Source organism: Natator depressus, chromosome 8, assembly GCF_965152275.1.
Source record: "Natator depressus isolate rNatDep1 chromosome 8, rNatDep2.hap1, whole genome shotgun sequence".
Lineage (NCBI taxonomy): Eukaryota > Metazoa > Chordata > Testudines > Cheloniidae > Natator > Natator depressus.
Window position 1 is genome coordinate 1279276 of NC_134241.1, and position 16617 is coordinate 1295892.

Consider the following 16617-nt stretch of genomic DNA (forward strand, 5'->3'; position numbering starts at 1 on the left):
TTCTCCCACCCCCTAGATACTTAAGAACTGCATAGGGGAAACTGAGGCACCCCCACATTATTCAGAGGAAACATTAAGAACAGTCCCACTTCGTCACAGAGCCTCAGCCTGCAAATTGGCTCCCAGACTGCCCCCACTTGCTCTGCCCGGCCACATAGTCCTGCAGCCCCCTGGGCCATGGCAGTGTGAGGGCTGGGCTGGTGTGGCCTCGGCCCTGGGCCTCATGGCAGAACCAGGAGGGGAGGGCTCTGGCAACCCCAGTTAGGGCATGTCTCTCCCTGGTGCCCTGCGCTGGGGTGGGACTGGAGCCTGCTGTCAGAGCTGGCGAGAGACCCTGGGCCAGGTAGGCAGGTGCCCACCTGGGCTGTGCCCCTCCTGCCTGCTGGTGCACGCGGGGCTCTGGCTGGGGCTGGGCCCCCTGCAGGGACCCTGGGGAGGGGGGATGGCAGCTGCTTTCAGGGGCTGGGGAGGGGGTGCAAGGCAGACAGTGGCCAGGTGAGGACTGACCCCTGGCTGCCCCCAGGCTAGGGCTGAAATCAGGCCTGGGCGAGGGTGGGGGGAAGGGGCAGGGCGAGGTGGGGAGGGGCAGGGCGAGGCAACGGGCAGTTACACAAGAACACAGTGACAAGCAGTTTCCTGTTCCCTGCCAGCTCGCCCTGTTCCCAGAAAGGGCCGGGCCTGACCCTTCCTGGGCTGCCTGGGTAGGAGAGGAAGCTGTGGGGTGAAGCTAGTGCCAGCCCCACAGCCAAGCCCTGGAGGGCAGCTGCTGCGCCGTGGCAGGGGAGCTGGTCTCCCAGCATTGGGCACTGCCAGCAGCCGGCAGCTCGCGCTGTTCACGCATCGCGAGGGCCAGGTCCATGCTGGGCACCAGTGGGTGTCCTGGGGGTGGCACTGGCCGGGGGTGCTTTGTGCCCCAGGCTGTGAGTGGGTCTATCGCTTGGTGCAGGGGGTGCAGCGTCATCAAGTCTTAGCTCCCCAAAGCCGCAGCCCCGGGCTGGGTTATCGCTGGGGGCAGCCAGGAGGTGACAGCACCAGGCAGGGTTCAGGGGTTTGCCTCGGCTCGCCAGACTCACCTCTGGGCTCCTGCCACTGGGGCGGATTGTCACCAGCTCCGGGTTGAGTTCCCGTGGCCCGGAGGGCAGTGCCCGGGGCGAGTTGTCCTGAAGGACCCAAGTTCCCCCGGCCCATGTCCTGTGGCCTTCCTCAGTGGTACTGGGGGGGTTGCCGAGGCAAAGCTCCGGCTGGTGTGCCCGGGAAGCGGCCATTCTGGGTCAGGCACCTGCTTTCCTCAGGTGGCTGTTGGTGCCCAGGTGGGCGCACAGTGCCACGGGGGCTGCGTTTCTGTGGGTGGCTCTGGGACAGCCGGGCAGCGTGTGCCTGTGTCACGGCCTCCCAGGCCGCGGGCTCTCGGCTCCGTACGGCCCTTGGGAGGAACCCCCTTCAGTGCGACAGCCCTTCTCGGGGGTCCGCTCTCTCTCGGGGGTTAACCCGTAGGCCCCTCCGGCTCCCAGCACTGCACCCCTCTGAGCCTGCAGCATGCCTGGGCTCTGACATGGGCCCCCTCAGGGAGTCCACTTGCTCTGGGGCCCTGGGGCCTCCACCCCCAGAGGGAATAATGCCCACGCCGATCTCCAGCCTGCAGTGACTCTCAGCCAGCATCAAACAGGAGGTTTTTGAACATCTGAACCCAGCCCAGGCCGCTCTGAGGGCCCTGGGGCCTGGCCAGTCTCAGCACCATCCACCTGGGCATGTGCTGGGCTGGGCGTGTGCCAGCTTTATGCTCTCCGGTTAATCAGTGCTCAGGGATCTGTTGCCCTCTGCACTCACAGGGGTGAGGCTGAGGATTCGCACTCTGCCGGGGCTGAGGCACTGGGGTGAGGTGTGGGGGCTCATGCTGGGGCCACTCCACATGAATTATTGCAGCTGCTGAGCTCTGGGGGCACTGGCAGGGGCTGGCAGCTGGGGAGCCCCTGTGGCCCCCTGATTGGGGAGGGGCTCTGGGCTCTAGGGCAGGGCACTTGCAGATGCCTGATCTTCCCAGAGCATGCCGGGTGCCTGGCCTGCAGGGTGGGGGCTGGGGGCCATAGGCTGGCTCTGCAGCTGCCCCTTGGCACAGGGAGCTCACCCTGCTCTCTGCCCCTCAGGCCCCAGATGAGTTCCGGCCAGGAGAAGCCCTTGGTGGGGAAGCCCCCCGCGAACCAGCTGAGCCCCACATGCCCTGGCCATGGGCTGGCTGGTGTCAGCGAGAGCAGCAGCCCCCAGGCCCAGAGCCAGCACCTCACCACAAAGGTAAACCCCCACTCGCTGCCCCCCACTCACTGCCGTGCTGCCAGCGGGCTCTGCTGGGGGTGCTCCCTGACCAGCCCTGCCTCCCCTCCCAGATGCAGAGCTCCCTGCAGCCCCTGTGCCTGTCCCTGGAGAAGCTCCATCGGGTCAAGGACAGCATGCTGGAGGCCATGGACCGGGGGCTGAGCCGCCGGACACACGCCCAAGCCACAGTGCGCATGCTGCCCACCTTCATCCGCTCCACCCCGGACGGCACCGGTAAGGGACCGGCTGTGGGGGCCCGGGGCTGGGGGCCCTCCTGGTACCAGCCCCAGGCTCCCCATCCAGGGCCAGTGCTCTGGGGTGCTCCAGAGCTTGGGTGTCAGCACCTGCCCCCCCATTCCAGCTGGGCTGTGGCTGGGGGAGGGGAGCCATGCTGGGCTCCACACTAAGAACAGGGGCTTAGAGCTGCAGCCCAGAGGCAGGGCCCATCCCATCGTGTGCAACTGCTGGGGGCCTGCACTCCTGCCTGCTTGCATGCCCATGGGCACCTTTGTCCCCGTCGCTGACCACGCCGCCCCTGGCGTCAGGCCTGCCCTGGGGACCTGCAAGCCCAGCGCTGCAGCCTGGTCAGTGAGCTGCGCCCAAGAGACCCCGGTGGGGGTGCAGTGCCAGCGCTGGGGGGGACGCGGCGGCACAAGCCGGTGATTGGAGCCCATCAGGGATGGTACCGCCGAGCGACTGGGTCCCTGGATCTGCCGGGCATGAGCGGCTCCTGCAGAAGCCAGGCAGGGCGCAGAGCACCGGCGACCTGGGGGTGCCCCCTGTATGCCGGGCTGGGGCGCTCAGGCCCTGACACCACGTCTGCTTGTTGGGCAGAGAGAGGCGAATTCCTGGTGCTGGAGCTGGGAGACAGCGACCTGCGGGTGCTGCTGGTGGAGCTGTCGGGGGACACGCGCCAGACGGTGACGGTGAAGGACCGGCGCTTTCCTGTGTCAGACGCAATCGCCCAGGGCCCTGGCGAGAAGGTACGGGGGCAGGGCCCCCTCGCTCCTCCTGGACACGGGCTGACCCACCTGGCAAGTGGGGGAGCAGGAGGTGGGACTGCGGCTGGCTCCATGCCAGCCAGGTCTCCGGGCCCCACCCAGAGGGTGCGCCAGGAGTGGGCAGCCTGGGGCTGGTGGGAACTGGGAGCAGAGCCGGGAGCCGGCAGAGGGGCAGGTCTGGCCACGGGCGCGGGGCGGCCTCTGCCCTGCTAATTCCCAGCCTTGCTCCCCAGCTCTTTGCCTTCATGGCGACATGCCTGTGTGAGTTCCTGGACGGGCTCCGCTTGCCCCAGAGGGCCTTCCAGCTGGGCTTCTCCTTCCCCTTCTCCTGCAGGCAGACGCGGCTGGACCAGGTGAGCCCATCGCTCCGGGCCTGCGGGGAGCGCGGTAGGGGGGTTGGCCGGGAGCACTGGGGGCTCCCAGCAGGGGGCGCTGAAGAGGGGGGTTGGCCGGGAGCGTCAGCTGGGGGCTCCCAGCAGGGGGCGCTGCGGGGCGTGGGGCAGGGCTGGCTGATCGCAGTGCCTGGGCTCTTTCCCTGCAGAGCTACCTGATCTCCTGGACCAAACGCTTCAAGTGCCCTGGTGTGGAGGGGAGAGACGTGGTGGAGTTACTGCAAAATGCCATCAACAAGCAAGATGTAAGGGAGACTCCCAAGGGGAGGGGGAGTACAGGGTGGGGACCCCCTGGGTAGGGCTGGGGCAGTGTGTGGCGGGGCCCCCTGGGTGGGGCAGTGTGGGGTGGGGGCTCCCTGGGTGGGGGTGGGGCAGTGTGGGGTGGGATGGAGGTCCCAAGAGCGGGGCAATGTGGGGCGGGTTGGGGGCCCCTTGGGTGGGGCAGTGTGGGGTGGGGGCTCCATGGGTGGGGGTGGGGCAGTGTGGGGCGGGGCCCCCTGAGTGGGGCAGTGTGGGGTGGGGCAGGATGGAGGTCCCATGAGCGGGGCAATCTGGGGCGGGTTGGGGTCCCCCTGGGTGGGGTGGGGCACTGTGGGGTGGGGGCTCCGTGGACGGATTGTGGTGGTGGCTGCTGATCATGCCCCCTCTCTCTGCCGGCCAGCGCTACCGCATCGAGGTCATCGCTGTGGTGAACGACACCACTGGCACCATGATGAGCTGCGAGGCCAGTGCAGAGCCGTGCGAGGTCGGCCTCGTTGTCGGTGAGTGGCCCCGTCCCGGCCGGGACGCCCCGGGAGCCTGGCAGAGCCAGACGGGGCCAGACGTGGCCCGGGGCTGGCTCCGGCATTGCCTGGCACAGACTGGCCGTGCATCCCAGCCCCTCACTGCTCTCCTGTACCCGGCAGACGCTGGCACCAACAGCTGCTTCATGGCGGAGGCGCGGTGCGTGGAGGTGGTGGAGGAGAGCCTGGGCCGGATGGGCGTGGTCACCGAATGGGGCTCCTTCGGGGACGACGGCACCTTGAATGACATGCTGAGCCCCTATGACCAGCTGGTGGATGAGACCTCCTTGAACCCAGGGAAGCAGAGGTGGGGTCAGGGGCCGGGGCAGGGGGCGGGGGGTGTCCCTGGCAGGGGAAGGGCGCAGAGCATTGGCTTCCTCTGGTTTCCCATCGGTGGCATCTGCTCCCCAGTGCTTGACCCAGGCTGCCCATGCCCTGGGCTCGCTGGGCCTGCCGGGCCCAGCCCTACGGCCGCCCATGCCCCGGGCTCTCCGGATGTGCCGGGCTCAGCCCCACGGCCGCCCATGCCCCGGGCTGTGCTGTGCTGGGTTGTGGCCATGCCCAGGGAGCAATGGCCCTGTGGCCATGCCGAGTGCCTGGCGCATGGCCCTGCCTGCCCAGCGCGCTGCTCACGCCCCTTCGCCCCCGCTCAGGTTCGAGAAGATGATCAGTGGCTTGTACTTGGGCGAGATCGTCCGGCACATTCTGGCCGAGCTGGCCACTCAGGGCGGGCTCTTCAGCGGGCGCACGACCCCTGCCCTCCTGACCAAGGAGTCGGTCCAGACCCGGGACATCCTGGAGATCACAGAGTAAGTGGGTCCCCGAGGCGTGGGATACACCGGCAGCACCCCCTGCTGGCCAGACCTGGCCTGCCCTGTGCACAGAGCCTGGCAGCCAATAGCTGCTGAGACCTGCAACCTCATTCCACTTCTGACCGAGTGACACATGAGCCCACCTGTGCAAGTGGAGAGCAAGTGCCCCCGTCCCTGCACCCCAATGTCAGGGCTCTGCCCCTGTGCCCTCCCTGCACCCTAGGGGTGCTAGGCACACAGCCAGATGGAAGTCTCTGTGCCCCCTGTGCCCGCCCCTGCCCCAGGGGCACCAGGCCTGGAGGCTGATGGGAGGGCTCTGCCCCGTGCCCTCCCCGTGCCCCAGGGGCCCCAGGCCTGGAGGCCGATGGCAGGGCTCTGCCCCGTGCCCTCCCCGTGCCCCAGGGGCCCCAGGCCTGGAGGCTGATGGCAGGGCTCTGCCCCTGTGCTCTCCTTCGCAGCGAGCAGGTGGGAATGGCCAGGACGCAGCGTGTCCTGCGGCGGCTGGGGCTGGAGGCGAGCGACCAGGACTGCTTCAGCATGCAGCAGGTGTGCAGCGCCGTCTGCATTCGCGCCGCCAGCCTGTGTGCTGCCGGCCTGGCCGCCATCCTCACCCACATGCGCAGGAACCGGGAGCTGACCCGCCTGAAGACCAGCGTGGCCGTGGACGGAGCCGTGGTCCGGGACCACGCCAAGTAAGGGCCCCAGGACGGCGCCGGGCACCAGGGAACACGGGGCCTGCTCCCAGCCGTGCCGGCCGCCCCTCCGAGGGGCGGAGCTGTGGGGACTCGGGTAGTGGGGCTGGTGCCGTGCCCTGGGCTCCGTGGCCCCAGCTGGGCCCCATGGCGACAGGAGGGAGCTGTGGGCCCAGCACCCCGGTGGGGGGCTACGCTCCAGCCGGCTGCGGGCCTGGCTCCCCCACTCTCCCCCGCTGCTGCCCCCTGCTCTAGGCCTGGCCCCTCCCCTGGCCTGGCCCCTTAGCCCCTCCAGACACTCCTGCGAGGCTGGGCCTGGCTCCTCGCCCCTCTCCCTGCCCCTCGGCTGCCGGTGCTCAGGGCGGGCCCCGTGGGCAGCTGGCTGCTCAGCCAGTCCTGCCAGCCCTGTGCCAGGCTCTCCCTCGGCTCCCCAGGTTCAGGCAGACGCTGCAGCAGCTGGTGAAGCAGCTGGCCCCCGAGTGCGACGTCACCTTGGTGCAGGCGGAGGATGGCAGCGGCAAGGGGATTGCCATGGTGACCGCAGTGGCATCTAGGCTGGCAGCCCAGCGCCTCCAGGTGAACCAAACCCTGGCGCTGCTGAAGCTCTCGCCCGATGCCCTGGGCAAGGTGCAGGCCTTGCTGAGACGGGAGATGGAGCTGGGGCTGAAGAAGGAGACGCAGGCCACGTCCTCCGTCCGCATGCTGCCCACCTACATCTGTGCCACGCCCGACGGCTCGGGTGAGGGGCCGGCGGGCTGGGGATCTGCGGGGGGCACTGGCAGGGGGAGGCTGCGTGGGGCGTTCCTGCCTTGGTGTGGCTGGGTCCTGGACTGGCAGCCCAAGGGTGGGCACAGCCCGGGCAGTCGCAGCACCAGCTTCCCCCAGTGCTTCATCCCAGCCTGGGGTCCCTGCGGGGAGATGGGGGCACCTGGGCCTGGTCAGTCTGTGGCCTCCGCGGGGCGAAGGGTGGGGGCCTGCAGGGCTAGGCACGGGGCCGGGGGTGCGCCGGGCCGGCAGGCTCTGGGTGCCGGGAGCAGGGAGCTGGTGCCGTGGCCCAGCCCAGCGCCTGCCTGGCTCTGACCCCCCCATGCCCGTTGCAGAGAGAGGCGACTTCTTGGCTCTGGACCTGGGCGGCACCAACTTCCGGGTGCTGCTGGTGCAGGTGGGCGCCCGGGAGCAGGGCGGTGTGCGGATCGTCAGCGAGGTGTACTCCATCCCGCCCCAGGTGGCCCAGGGCCCGGGCAGCCAGGTACTGCGGGCACACGGGTCCTGGGGTGCGGGCGCCAGCTGGGGGGCTTCCTTCCCGCTCCGGGGGGGCTGGAAATGCTGCCCCTGCTTCTGGGTGGGCTGGGGCTGCCTGGGGTGAGCGCCACCCTGCTCCCAGAGAAATGAGTCTCCCCCTCTCACTTCCCAGCCCCTAGGCGGGGCCTGGCTTGGGGCTGAGCCCCCAGCGTCCAGTGGCCCCAGGTGGGTGCCAGTGCCCTGGGCAGGCTGCACCCCCACTGACCCCCGCCCCCGCCAAATCTCTGCAGCTCTTTGACCACATCGTGGAGTGCATCGCGGACTTCCAGACCAAGCAGGGCATGATGGGCCAGACGCTGCCGCTCGGCTTCACCTTCTCCTTCCCCTGCCAGCAGACCAGCCTGGACCAGGTGAGGGGCCGGGGCATCCGGCGCTGCGCTGGCTGAGGGGACGTTGCGCAGACACCCTGCCCGGGGCAGTTCAGCCGCTGCCCCGAGCTTCCCCCTTGGGGGGCTAGGCAGGGGAAACGTTCGGGCCGCGGCCCCAGGAGGAGGCCGGGATGTGCCAGGGGAGGCTGGGGGGGCTGTAGCCCCAGGAGGAGGCCGGGACGTGCCAGGGGAGGCTGGGGGGGCCGCGGCCCCAGGAGGAGGCCGGGATGTGCCGGGGAGGCTGCGGGGGCTGTGGCCCCAGGAGGAGGCTGGGACGTGCCGGGGGGAAGCTGCGGGGGCCGCGGCCCCAGGAGGAGGCCGGGACATGCCGGGGGGAGGCTGCGGGGGCTGTGGCCCCAGGAGGAGGCCAGGACGTGCCGGGGAGAGGCTGGGGGGCCGCGGCCCCAGGAGGAGGCCAGGACGTGCCAGGGGAGGCTGGGGGGGCTGTGGCCCCAGGAGGAGGCCGGGACGTGCCAGGGGAGGCTGCGGGGGCTGTGGCCAGGGAAGGCAGCGTTTCCGTCCCTGCCTGTCTTCCCAGCGCCGCTGGTGTGCAGCAGCCTGATGCGAACGCCAGCGGGCTGGGTGGGTGCCCGGCAGACAGGTGGGACTAGCCAGGTTGCTTCTAAGTGGAGTGTTCTGTCGCTTGTTAACTCTGAACACTAATGACTGGTCCCCAGGGCATCCTGCTGAGCTGGACCAAAGGATTCAACGCCTCGGGCTGTGTGGGGCAGGATGTGGTGAAGCTGCTCCGGGAGGCGGTGAAGCGCAAAAATGTAGGGCACGGGGGCCTGGGCAGGGGGCCCGTGAGCCGGGCGGGGCGGGGTGTTGTACTGGGCAGGTGGGCAGAGGTGGGGGAAGGCATCGTAGCGCCTGGCCGGGCATCGGGCCAGGCAGGGCGTTAGGTTCCCGGGTCGGGGGGTCACTGGGGGCGTTGTGCGAGGCCGGGCATCGCGCCAGGAGCATCGGGCAGGGGGTTAGGTTGCCGGCGGGGTCAGGGCTGTGTGATGCGCTGTCTCAGCCTGACGGTGCCCGGCGATGGCCTCGCACAGGACGCTGGCATGACGGGGGCAGGGCCGGAGCCCTGTGTCCCTCGCCCCAGTCAGCTGGTGGGGAGCAGGTGGGGGGCAGCTCCCTCCAGGGAGGCGCAGAGGGAGGGGCCGTTTCCCAGGAGCCGGGGAGGGCAGTGTGCCCGTGCCGTTGCCCTGGTGATGGGGAATTGTGTTACCGAGTAACGGGTCTCATTCTTCCTAGCACTTTGCGCTGGACGTGGTTGCCATAGTGAACGACACCGTGGGAACCATGATGTCGTGCGGCTACGACGACCCCAGCTGTGAGGTCGGCCTCATTGTGGGTAAGGGGCAGCCCCCCTCCCAGTGCCCAGCAGGCAGGCGCGCCCCCCCAGTGCCCAGCGGGCAGGCGCGCCCCCCCAGTGCCCGGCAGGCAGGCGCACCCCCCAGTGCCCGGCAGGCAGGCGTGCCCCCCCAGTGCCCAGCAGGCAGGCGCACCCCCCAGCCCCAGGGCAAGGTGCACCCCCCCAGTGCCCAGCAGGCAGGCGTGCCCCCCCAGTGCCCAGCAGGCAGGCGCGCCCCCCCAGTGCCCAGCGGGCAGGCGTGCCCCCCCAGTGCCCAGTGGGCAGGCGTGCCCCCCCAGTGCCCGGCAGGCAGGCGCACCCCCCAGTGCCCGGCAGGCAGGCGTGCCCCCCCAGTGCCCAGCAGGCAGGCGCACCCCCCAGCCCCAGGGCAAGGCACTGCCCAGCAGCCGGGGTGTGTGTGTGTGCAGGAGCTAGGACAGTGTTCAACCCGCCCCACACCTGCCCCCCCCAGCAGTGCTGGCCCCTTGGCATTGCCCCACTCCAGGGGCTAGTGCAGCAGGGGAGGGGTCTCGGCCCTGGGCTGGGGCTGCCCCAGCCGCAGCAGCCTGGCCGGGAAGGGGCCTGAGCTGATGCCCCGTCCCCCCCTCAGGCACGGGCACCAACGCCTGCTACATGGAGGAGCTGCGGAACGTGGGCACCCTGGCGGGGGGGGAAGGGCGGATGTGCGTCAACATGGAGTGGGGGGCGTTCGGCGACAACGGCTGCCTGGACGCGTTCTTCACCCCCTTCGACAGACAGGTGGACGAGGCCTCGCTGAACCCCGGCAGGCAGAGGTGGGCAGGGCCAGGGCCACACCAGGGCTGGGCCGGGTGGCAGGGGTGGGGCACTGGGGGCAGAGGGACAAAGCAGGGGCTGCGCTGGGGCCATACTGGGGGGGAAAACAATGGCCATGCCATGCCGGGCAGGGGTCCATACCGGGCCTGGGCAGAGGCCGCACCGGGGCAGGCCTGGGCAGGGAGCTGGACTGGGGTGGGGAAGGGGCTGGCCGGGGCCATCGTGGGGCAGGGCAGGGCTGGCCAGGGGCTGTACCGGGCCAGGCCTGGGGAGGGGGCTGGGCAGGGGGCTGTACCAGGGCAGGGCTGGCCGGGGCCCTGCAGCTGTGCTGACGGCCTCTCCTTCCGGGGCAGGTTCGAGAAGCTCATCAGTGGCATGTATCTGGGCGAGATCGTCCGGCACATCCTGCTGGAGCTCACGGCCAAGGGGCTCCTGTTCCGGGGCCGCCCGTCCCCCAAGCTTCAGACCCGGGACATCTTCCAGACCAAGTTCCTGTCGTCCATCGAGAGGTGAGCGCGGGGCGGGCGCAGGAGGGGGAGCGGGGCAGGCGCTGTGGGTGCCGATGGCTCCTGGGACGCCAACTGCCAGGCAGGGCAAGGGCTCCAGCCCTAGCTGCGGAGGTGCTCCTAGGGATGGCAGCATGGGGGGTGGGGGCGAGGGCCCGAGGCCGCGCTGACCGTGCCCCTGGTGTCCCCACAGCGACGGCCTGGCCCTGCGGCAGGTGTGCGCCATCCTGGAGCAGCTGGGGCTGCACGTCACCTGCGAGGACAGCGTGCTGGTACGGGAGGTGTGCCAGGTGGTGGCCCGGCGCGCGGCCCAGCTCTGCGGGGCAGGCGTGGCTGCTGTGGTGGAGAAGATCCGGGAGAACCGGGGCCTGGAGCAGCTTTCGGTGACGGTGGGCGTGGACGGGACACTCTACAAGCTGCACCCACAGTGAGTGGGGGCGGGAGGGGCGGCTGGGCCCTGCTGGCACACGGGGGATCACAGAGGGTAGGGCAGGCGGTGAAGGGGGGCGGGTTGCAGGGTGCAGCGGGCAGTGAAGGGGGGCTGGTTGCAGGGCCCGGCGGGCAGTGAAGGGGGGCGGGCTGCAGGGCGCGGCGGGCGGTGAAGGGGGGCGGGTTGCAGGGTGCGGAGGGCGGAGAAGGGGGGCGGGTTGCAGGGCGCAGCGGGCGGTGAAGGGGGGCGGGTTGCAGGGCCCGGCGGGCGGTGAAGGGGGGCGGGTTGCAGGGCGTGGAGGGCGGTGAAGGGGGGCGGGCTGCAGGGCGCGGCGGGCGGTGAAGGGGGGCGGGTTGCAGGGCCCGGCGGGCGGTGAAGGGGGGCGGGTTGCAGGGCCCGGCGGGCGGTGAAGGGGGGCGGGTTGCAGGGCGCGTGTCACGGAGTGTGGGGGAGTCCAGGCCCTGCACCCCTCTTCCTGGGATTCACTGAGACTCTCAGCCAGCCAGTAAAACAGAAGGTTTATTGGACAACAGGAACACAGTCCAAAACAGAGCTTGTGGGTACACCCAGGACCCCTCAGTGAAGTCCTTCTGGGGGAGCAGGGAGCTCAGACCCCAGCCCTGGGGTTCCCTGTGTTCCTCCACCCAGCCCCGAACTGAAACTAAACCCACCCAGCAGGTTCCCTGCTGCAGCCTCCGTCCACATTCCTGGGCAGAGGTGTCACCTCCCCCTCCCCCTCCTGGCTTAGGTGACAGGCTCTCAGGTCTCCCGTCCCCAGGGCACATTCCCAGGTCAACACTCCCCCCTCCCTGCTGCGTCACATCGTCACAGCGCGGAGGGCGGTGAAGGGGGGCGGGTTGCAGGGCCCGGCGGGCAGTGAAGGGGGAGGGTTTCAGGGTGCGGAGGGCAGTGAAGGGGGGCGGGTTGCAGGGCGCGGAGGGCGGTGAAGGGGGGCGGGTTTCAGGGCGCAGAGGGCGGTGAAGGGGGGCGGGTTGCAGGGCCCGGCGGGCGGTGAAGGGGGGCGGGTTGCAGGGCGCGGAGGGCGGTGAAGGGGGGCGGGTTGCAGGGACCGGCGGGCGGTGAAGGGGGGCGGCTTGCAGGGCCCGGCGGGCGGTGAAGGGGGGCGGGTTGCAGGGCCCGGCGGGCGGTGAAGGGGGGCGGGTTGCAGGGCGCGGAGGGCGGTGAAGGGGGGCGGGTTGCAGGGCGCAGCGGGCAGTGAAGGGGGGGCTGGTTGCAGGGCCCGGCGGGCGGTGAAGGGCGGCGGGTTTCAGGGCGCAGCGGGCAGTGAAGGGGGGCTGGTTGCAGGGCCCGGCGGGCGGTGAAGGGGGGCGGGTTGCAGGGCGCGGAGGGCGGTGAAGGGGGGCGGGTTGCAGGGTCCGGCGGGCGGTGAAGGGGGGCGGGTTTCAGGGCGCAGCAGGCAGTGAAGGGGGGCTGGTTGCAGGGCCCGGCGGGCGGTGAAGGGGGGCGGGTTGCAGGGCGCGGAGGGCGGTGAAGGGGGGCGGGTTGCAGGGCGCAGCAGGCAGTGAAGGGGGGCGGGTTGCAGGGCCCGGCGGGCGGTGAAGGGGGGCGGGTTGCAGGGCGCGGAGGGCGGTGAAGGGGGGCGGGTTGCAGGGCGCAGCGGGCAGTGAAGGGGGGGCTGGTTGCAGGGCCCGGCGGGCGGTGAAGGGGGGCGGGTTGCAGGGCCCGGCGGGCAGTGAAGGGGGGCGGGTTGCAGGGCGCAGCGGGCAGTGAAGGGGGGGCTGGTTGCAGGGCCCGGCGGGCGGTGAAGGGGGGCGGGTTGCAGGGCCCGGCGGGCGGTGAAGGGGGGCGGGTTGCAGGGCGCGGAGGGCGGTGAAGGGGGCGGGTTGCAGGGCGCAGCGGGCAGTGAAGGGGGGGCTGGTTGCAGGGCCCGGCGGGCGGTGAAGGGCGGCGGGTTTCAGGGCGCAGCGGGCAGTGAAGGGGGGCTGGTTGCAGGGCCCGGCGGGCGGTGAAGGGGGGCGGGTTGCAGGGCGCGGAGGGCGGTGAAGGGGGGCGGGTTGCAGGGTCCGGCGGGCGGTGAAGGGGGGCGGGTTTCAGGGCGCAGCAGGCAGTGAAGGGGGGCTGGTTGCAGGGCCCGGCGGGCGGTGAAGGGGGGCGGGTTGCAGGGCGCGGAGGGCGGTGAAGGGGGGCGGGTTGCAGGGCGCAGCAGGCAGTGAAGGGGGGCGGGTTGCAGGGCCCGGCGGGCGGTGAAGGGGGGCGGGTTGCAGGGCGCGGAGGGCGGTGAAGGGGGGCGGGTTGCAGGGCGCAGCGGGCAGTGAAGGGGGGGCTGGTTGCAGGGCCCGGCGGGCGGTGAAGGGGGGCGGGTTGCAGGGCGCGGCGGGCGGTGAAGGGGGGCGGGTTTCAGGGCGCGGCGGGCGGTGAAGGGGGGCGGGTTGCAGGGCGCGGAGAGCGGTGAAGGGGGGCGGGTTGCAGGGCGCAGCAGGCAGTGAAGGGGGGCGGGTTGCAGGGCCCGGCGGGCGGTGAAGGGGGGCGGGTTGCAGGGCGCGGAGGGCGGTGAAGGGGGGCGGGTTGCAGGGCGCAGCGGGCAGTGAAGGGGGGGCTGGTTGCAGGGCCCGGCGGGCGGTGAAGGGGGGCGGGTTTCAGGGCGCAGCGGGCAGTGAAGGGGGGCGGGTTGCAGGGCGCGGAGGGCGGTGAAGGGGGGCGGGTTGCAGGGCGCAGCGGGCAGTGAAGGGGGGCGGGTTGCAGGGCGCGGAGGGCGGTGAAGGGGGGCTGGTTGCAGGGCGCGGCGGGCGGTGAAGGGGGACGGGTTGCAGGGCGCGGAGGGCGGTGAAGGGGGGCTGGTTGCAGGGCTTACAGCCTCACTCCCCCCTCTCTCTGCAGCTTCGCGCAGGAGGTGCAGGGGACTGTGCAGCGCCTCGCCCCACGCTGCAGCGTCACCTTCCTGCAGTCAGAAGACGGCTCGGGGAAAGGGGCCGCGCTCATCGCAGCTGTTGCCTCTCGTGTCACCCGCCACCAACGGGCCTGAGCCTGCCTGGTGTAGGGAGGAGCTCGGGCTCTCTGCAGGCTATTTGCACCCCCGCCCGAGGCTGCTGAGTGGGCAGGGACCGGAACCCCGCCATGGGGCAGCACCCCTCCCCGTCCCCTGTGCCTGGCGGCCGGCGCGAGCCCCAGCTAGCAATATAGATCCGATTTATTTACATGGTGCCCGCTAGCCCCCTGCCGCGCGGTGCCTGCTATGTACATAAGGCCAAGTGTAAATACGCGAATGCACTTGAATACAGAATTAAAAACCGATCTTTACACAACATGGGACGGGGCCTGGCACCGCCCGGCCCCACACGGTTACAGCACGCACGACGCACAATGCCCGCTGCACACACAGCGCCCGGATGGGCTGGGCTGGAGCCACGCTGCCCATCCCAGCACCCGCCAGAGCCTCCCAGCCGCAGCCCCTGCCATGGCCTGTTCTTTGGCTCCAAGACGCCCCCCGGGGGGACTGGCTCTGGTGTCGGGCAGCCCCTTGGCATGCGGGGGGCGGAGGGGGCGGCAGGGGAGTCCTCAAGGGGCCCTGGGGCAGCAAGGGGCACAGCCCCCCACACTCAGTCAGTGCCAGCACTGGGGAGCTGGTGCCCACCCAGAGGTGGGGGCTGCAGCTGAGGGGCAGCCAGCTCCCTGCCCCCTGCGCGGGCAGCAGGGGTGCCAGAGACCCGAGCGGAGCAGCAGGGGCAGGAGCCCAGCACAGGCCCCCCGGGGGACGGAGCTGGCACCTCTGGGGCAGCAACACCCACACTGCTGCCCCGGGGCCTGTGCTCCCCGCTCCGCAGGGCCCCAGCCCCACCCCGCCCTGGCCCCTCAGCACTCGGCCTCCGAGACGGCGAAGAGGGCACTGTCCTGTTTGCCCACCTCGGCCACGGCTGCGGCCAGCTGTGCCAGGTTCCCGCTGGGGAAGTGCCGCGCCTCCCACAGGTTCAGGATCATGGCGGTCGGGCTGGCCTTCGAGGCAAAGAAGCTGAGATGGCTGCAGAGGAGAGGGGAGGGGGCGTTAGCCGGGAGCTCCATCCCCGCCCCCACCCAGGGCACCCTCTGCTCTCACGGGCTGGTCGGCTGGGGGGGTTGGGTCCACAGGCCCAGGTGGGGCCCACTTCACCGAGTGGGGTGTGCTGCCTGGGTCTCCTCCCAGGTGGGCCACTGCCCGCCCGTTCCAGGAGCCCTGCCAGCTTCAGGGGGTGCAGAATGTGGCCAAGCAGCCCTGCTGTCACGGAGTGTGGGGGAGTCCCGGCCCTGCACCCCTCTTCCTGGGATTCACAGTGACTCTCAGCCAGCCAGTAAAGCAGAAGGTTTATTGGACCACAGTCCAAAACAGAGCTTGTGGGTACAACCAGGACCGCTCAGTCAAGTCCTTCTGGGGGGCAGGGAGCTTAGACCCCAGCCCTGGGGTTCCCTGCATTCCAGCCCCCAGCACAAAACTGAAAACCAACCTCCCCACCCAGCAGGCTCCCTCCTGCAGCCTTTGTCCAGTTTCCGGGGCAGAGGTGTTACCTCCCCCTCCTGGCTCAGGTGACAGGCTCTCAGGTCTCCCATCCCCAGTGAAACTCCCCTGCCACATTCCCAGGTCAACACTCCCCACTCCCTGCTGCGTCACATCTTTCCCCCCTTCGAGACTGAACTGGGCGGGGTCACTCTGACCAGTGACCTGGGGAAGTTCGGGGCCCCCTCTCCGAGACAGTGCATCCGCTATCAAGTTGGCACTTCCTTTCACGTGGACCACGTCCATGTCGTAATCCTGCAGGAGCAGGCTCCACCTCAGGAGTTTGGCTTTGGCTCCTTTCATCTGGTGCAGCCAGGTCAGGGGAGAGTGGTCGGTGTAGACGGTGAAGTGTCGCCCGAAGAGATAGGGCTCTAGTTTCTTGAGGGCCCACACCATGGCCAGGCACTCCTTCTCGATGGCCGCGTAGTGTTGCTCCCGGGTAGCAACTTCTTGCTCAGGTACACGATGGGGTGTCTCTCCCCCTTTTCGTCCTCCTGCATTAACACCGCCCCCAGTCCCGTGTCGGAGGCATTGGTGAACACCATTGTGATGAAGTGGGACTGTTCTTAATGGTTCCTCTGAATAGTGTGGGGGTGCCTCAGTTTCTCCTAGGCAGTTCTTAAGTATCTAGGGCATGGGATAAGGGTGTATCATTGTTGCAGAGCCCTAGATCGTTGCAGAGTTGGGGGGCAGGTGTCACGGAGTCCCTGGGCGATGCTCTGGAACGGCTCCCCACGAAGCCAGGCAGGACTCTGGGGAAGTCTCCTCTCTGAGAGCAGCCTGTCTGCAGGACACACAGCTCCCCCGGCTCCACCTTCCTGGGTCTGACCTGAGAGCATTCAGCATCCTCTGCCCCTCTGTGCGCTTCCCACAGCGAGTCCGCCCAGGCGGGGTCCTGGGGAAGCCAGAGGGTCCTGCCCCCCAACTCCACAGTCAGACGTGACTCTCAGCCAGCCAGTAACACAGAAGGTTTATTAGACGACAGGAACATGGTCTAACACAGAGCTTGCAGGTGCAGAGAACAGGACCCCTCAGCTGGGTCCATTTTGGGGGGCAGTGAGCCAGACAACCCCGTCTGCACTTCACTCCATGTCCCCAGCCAGCCCCAAACTGAAACTCCCTCCAGCCCCTCCTCCTCTGGGCTTTGTCCCTTTCCCGGGCCAGGAGTTCACCAGATTCCTTTCGTCTCCAACCCTTTAGCTCTCACCTTGCGGGGGGAAGGGCCCAGGCCATCAGTGGCCAGGAGACAGGGTGTCGGCCATTCTCTGTGTCCAGACCTCTGCACACACCTGCCCTCTAGGGCTCTGCAATGATCATACACCCTTACCCCACCCCCTAGAGACTTAAGAACTGCATAGGGGAAACTGAGGCACCCCTACAGTATTCAGAG

The 16617-nt window shown here is 69.9% G+C and overlaps 1 protein-coding gene across 3 annotated transcripts; it reads left to right on the plus strand.

Moving 5' to 3' along the window:
* The first annotated feature begins 1815 nt into the window (after positions 1–1815).
* On the plus strand, positions 1816–14791 carry LOC141991819 (hexokinase-3-like). Of its 3 annotated transcripts, XM_074960150.1 has the most exons (19): positions 1816–1874; positions 2145–2289; positions 2382–2544; positions 3145–3293; positions 3545–3664; positions 3853–3948; positions 4365–4464; positions 4609–4792; positions 5139–5294; positions 5756–5989; positions 6424–6728; positions 7090–7238; positions 7522–7641; positions 8337–8432; positions 8911–9010; positions 9621–9804; positions 10159–10314; positions 10505–10738; positions 13580–14791. In XM_074960150.1, exons 2-19 carry the CDS (start codon positions 2152–2154, stop codon positions 13722–13724), a joined length of 2829 nt encoding a protein of 942 aa, XP_074816251.1. In that variant the 5' UTR covers positions 1816–1874; positions 2145–2151; the 3' UTR covers positions 13725–14791. The 3 variants fall into 3 exon arrangements, with proteins under 3 accessions (XP_074816251.1, XP_074816252.1, XP_074816253.1); XM_074960151.1 differs by lacking the exons at positions 1816–1874; positions 2145–2289; positions 2382–2544; ... (6 more) ...; positions 5756–5989; positions 7090–7238 and having other exon boundaries at positions 6602–6728; XM_074960152.1 differs by lacking the exons at positions 1816–1874; positions 2145–2289; positions 2382–2544; ... (10 more) ...; positions 8337–8432; positions 9621–9804 and having other exon boundaries at positions 8940–9010.
* Positions 14792–16617: the final 1826 nt, after the last annotated feature.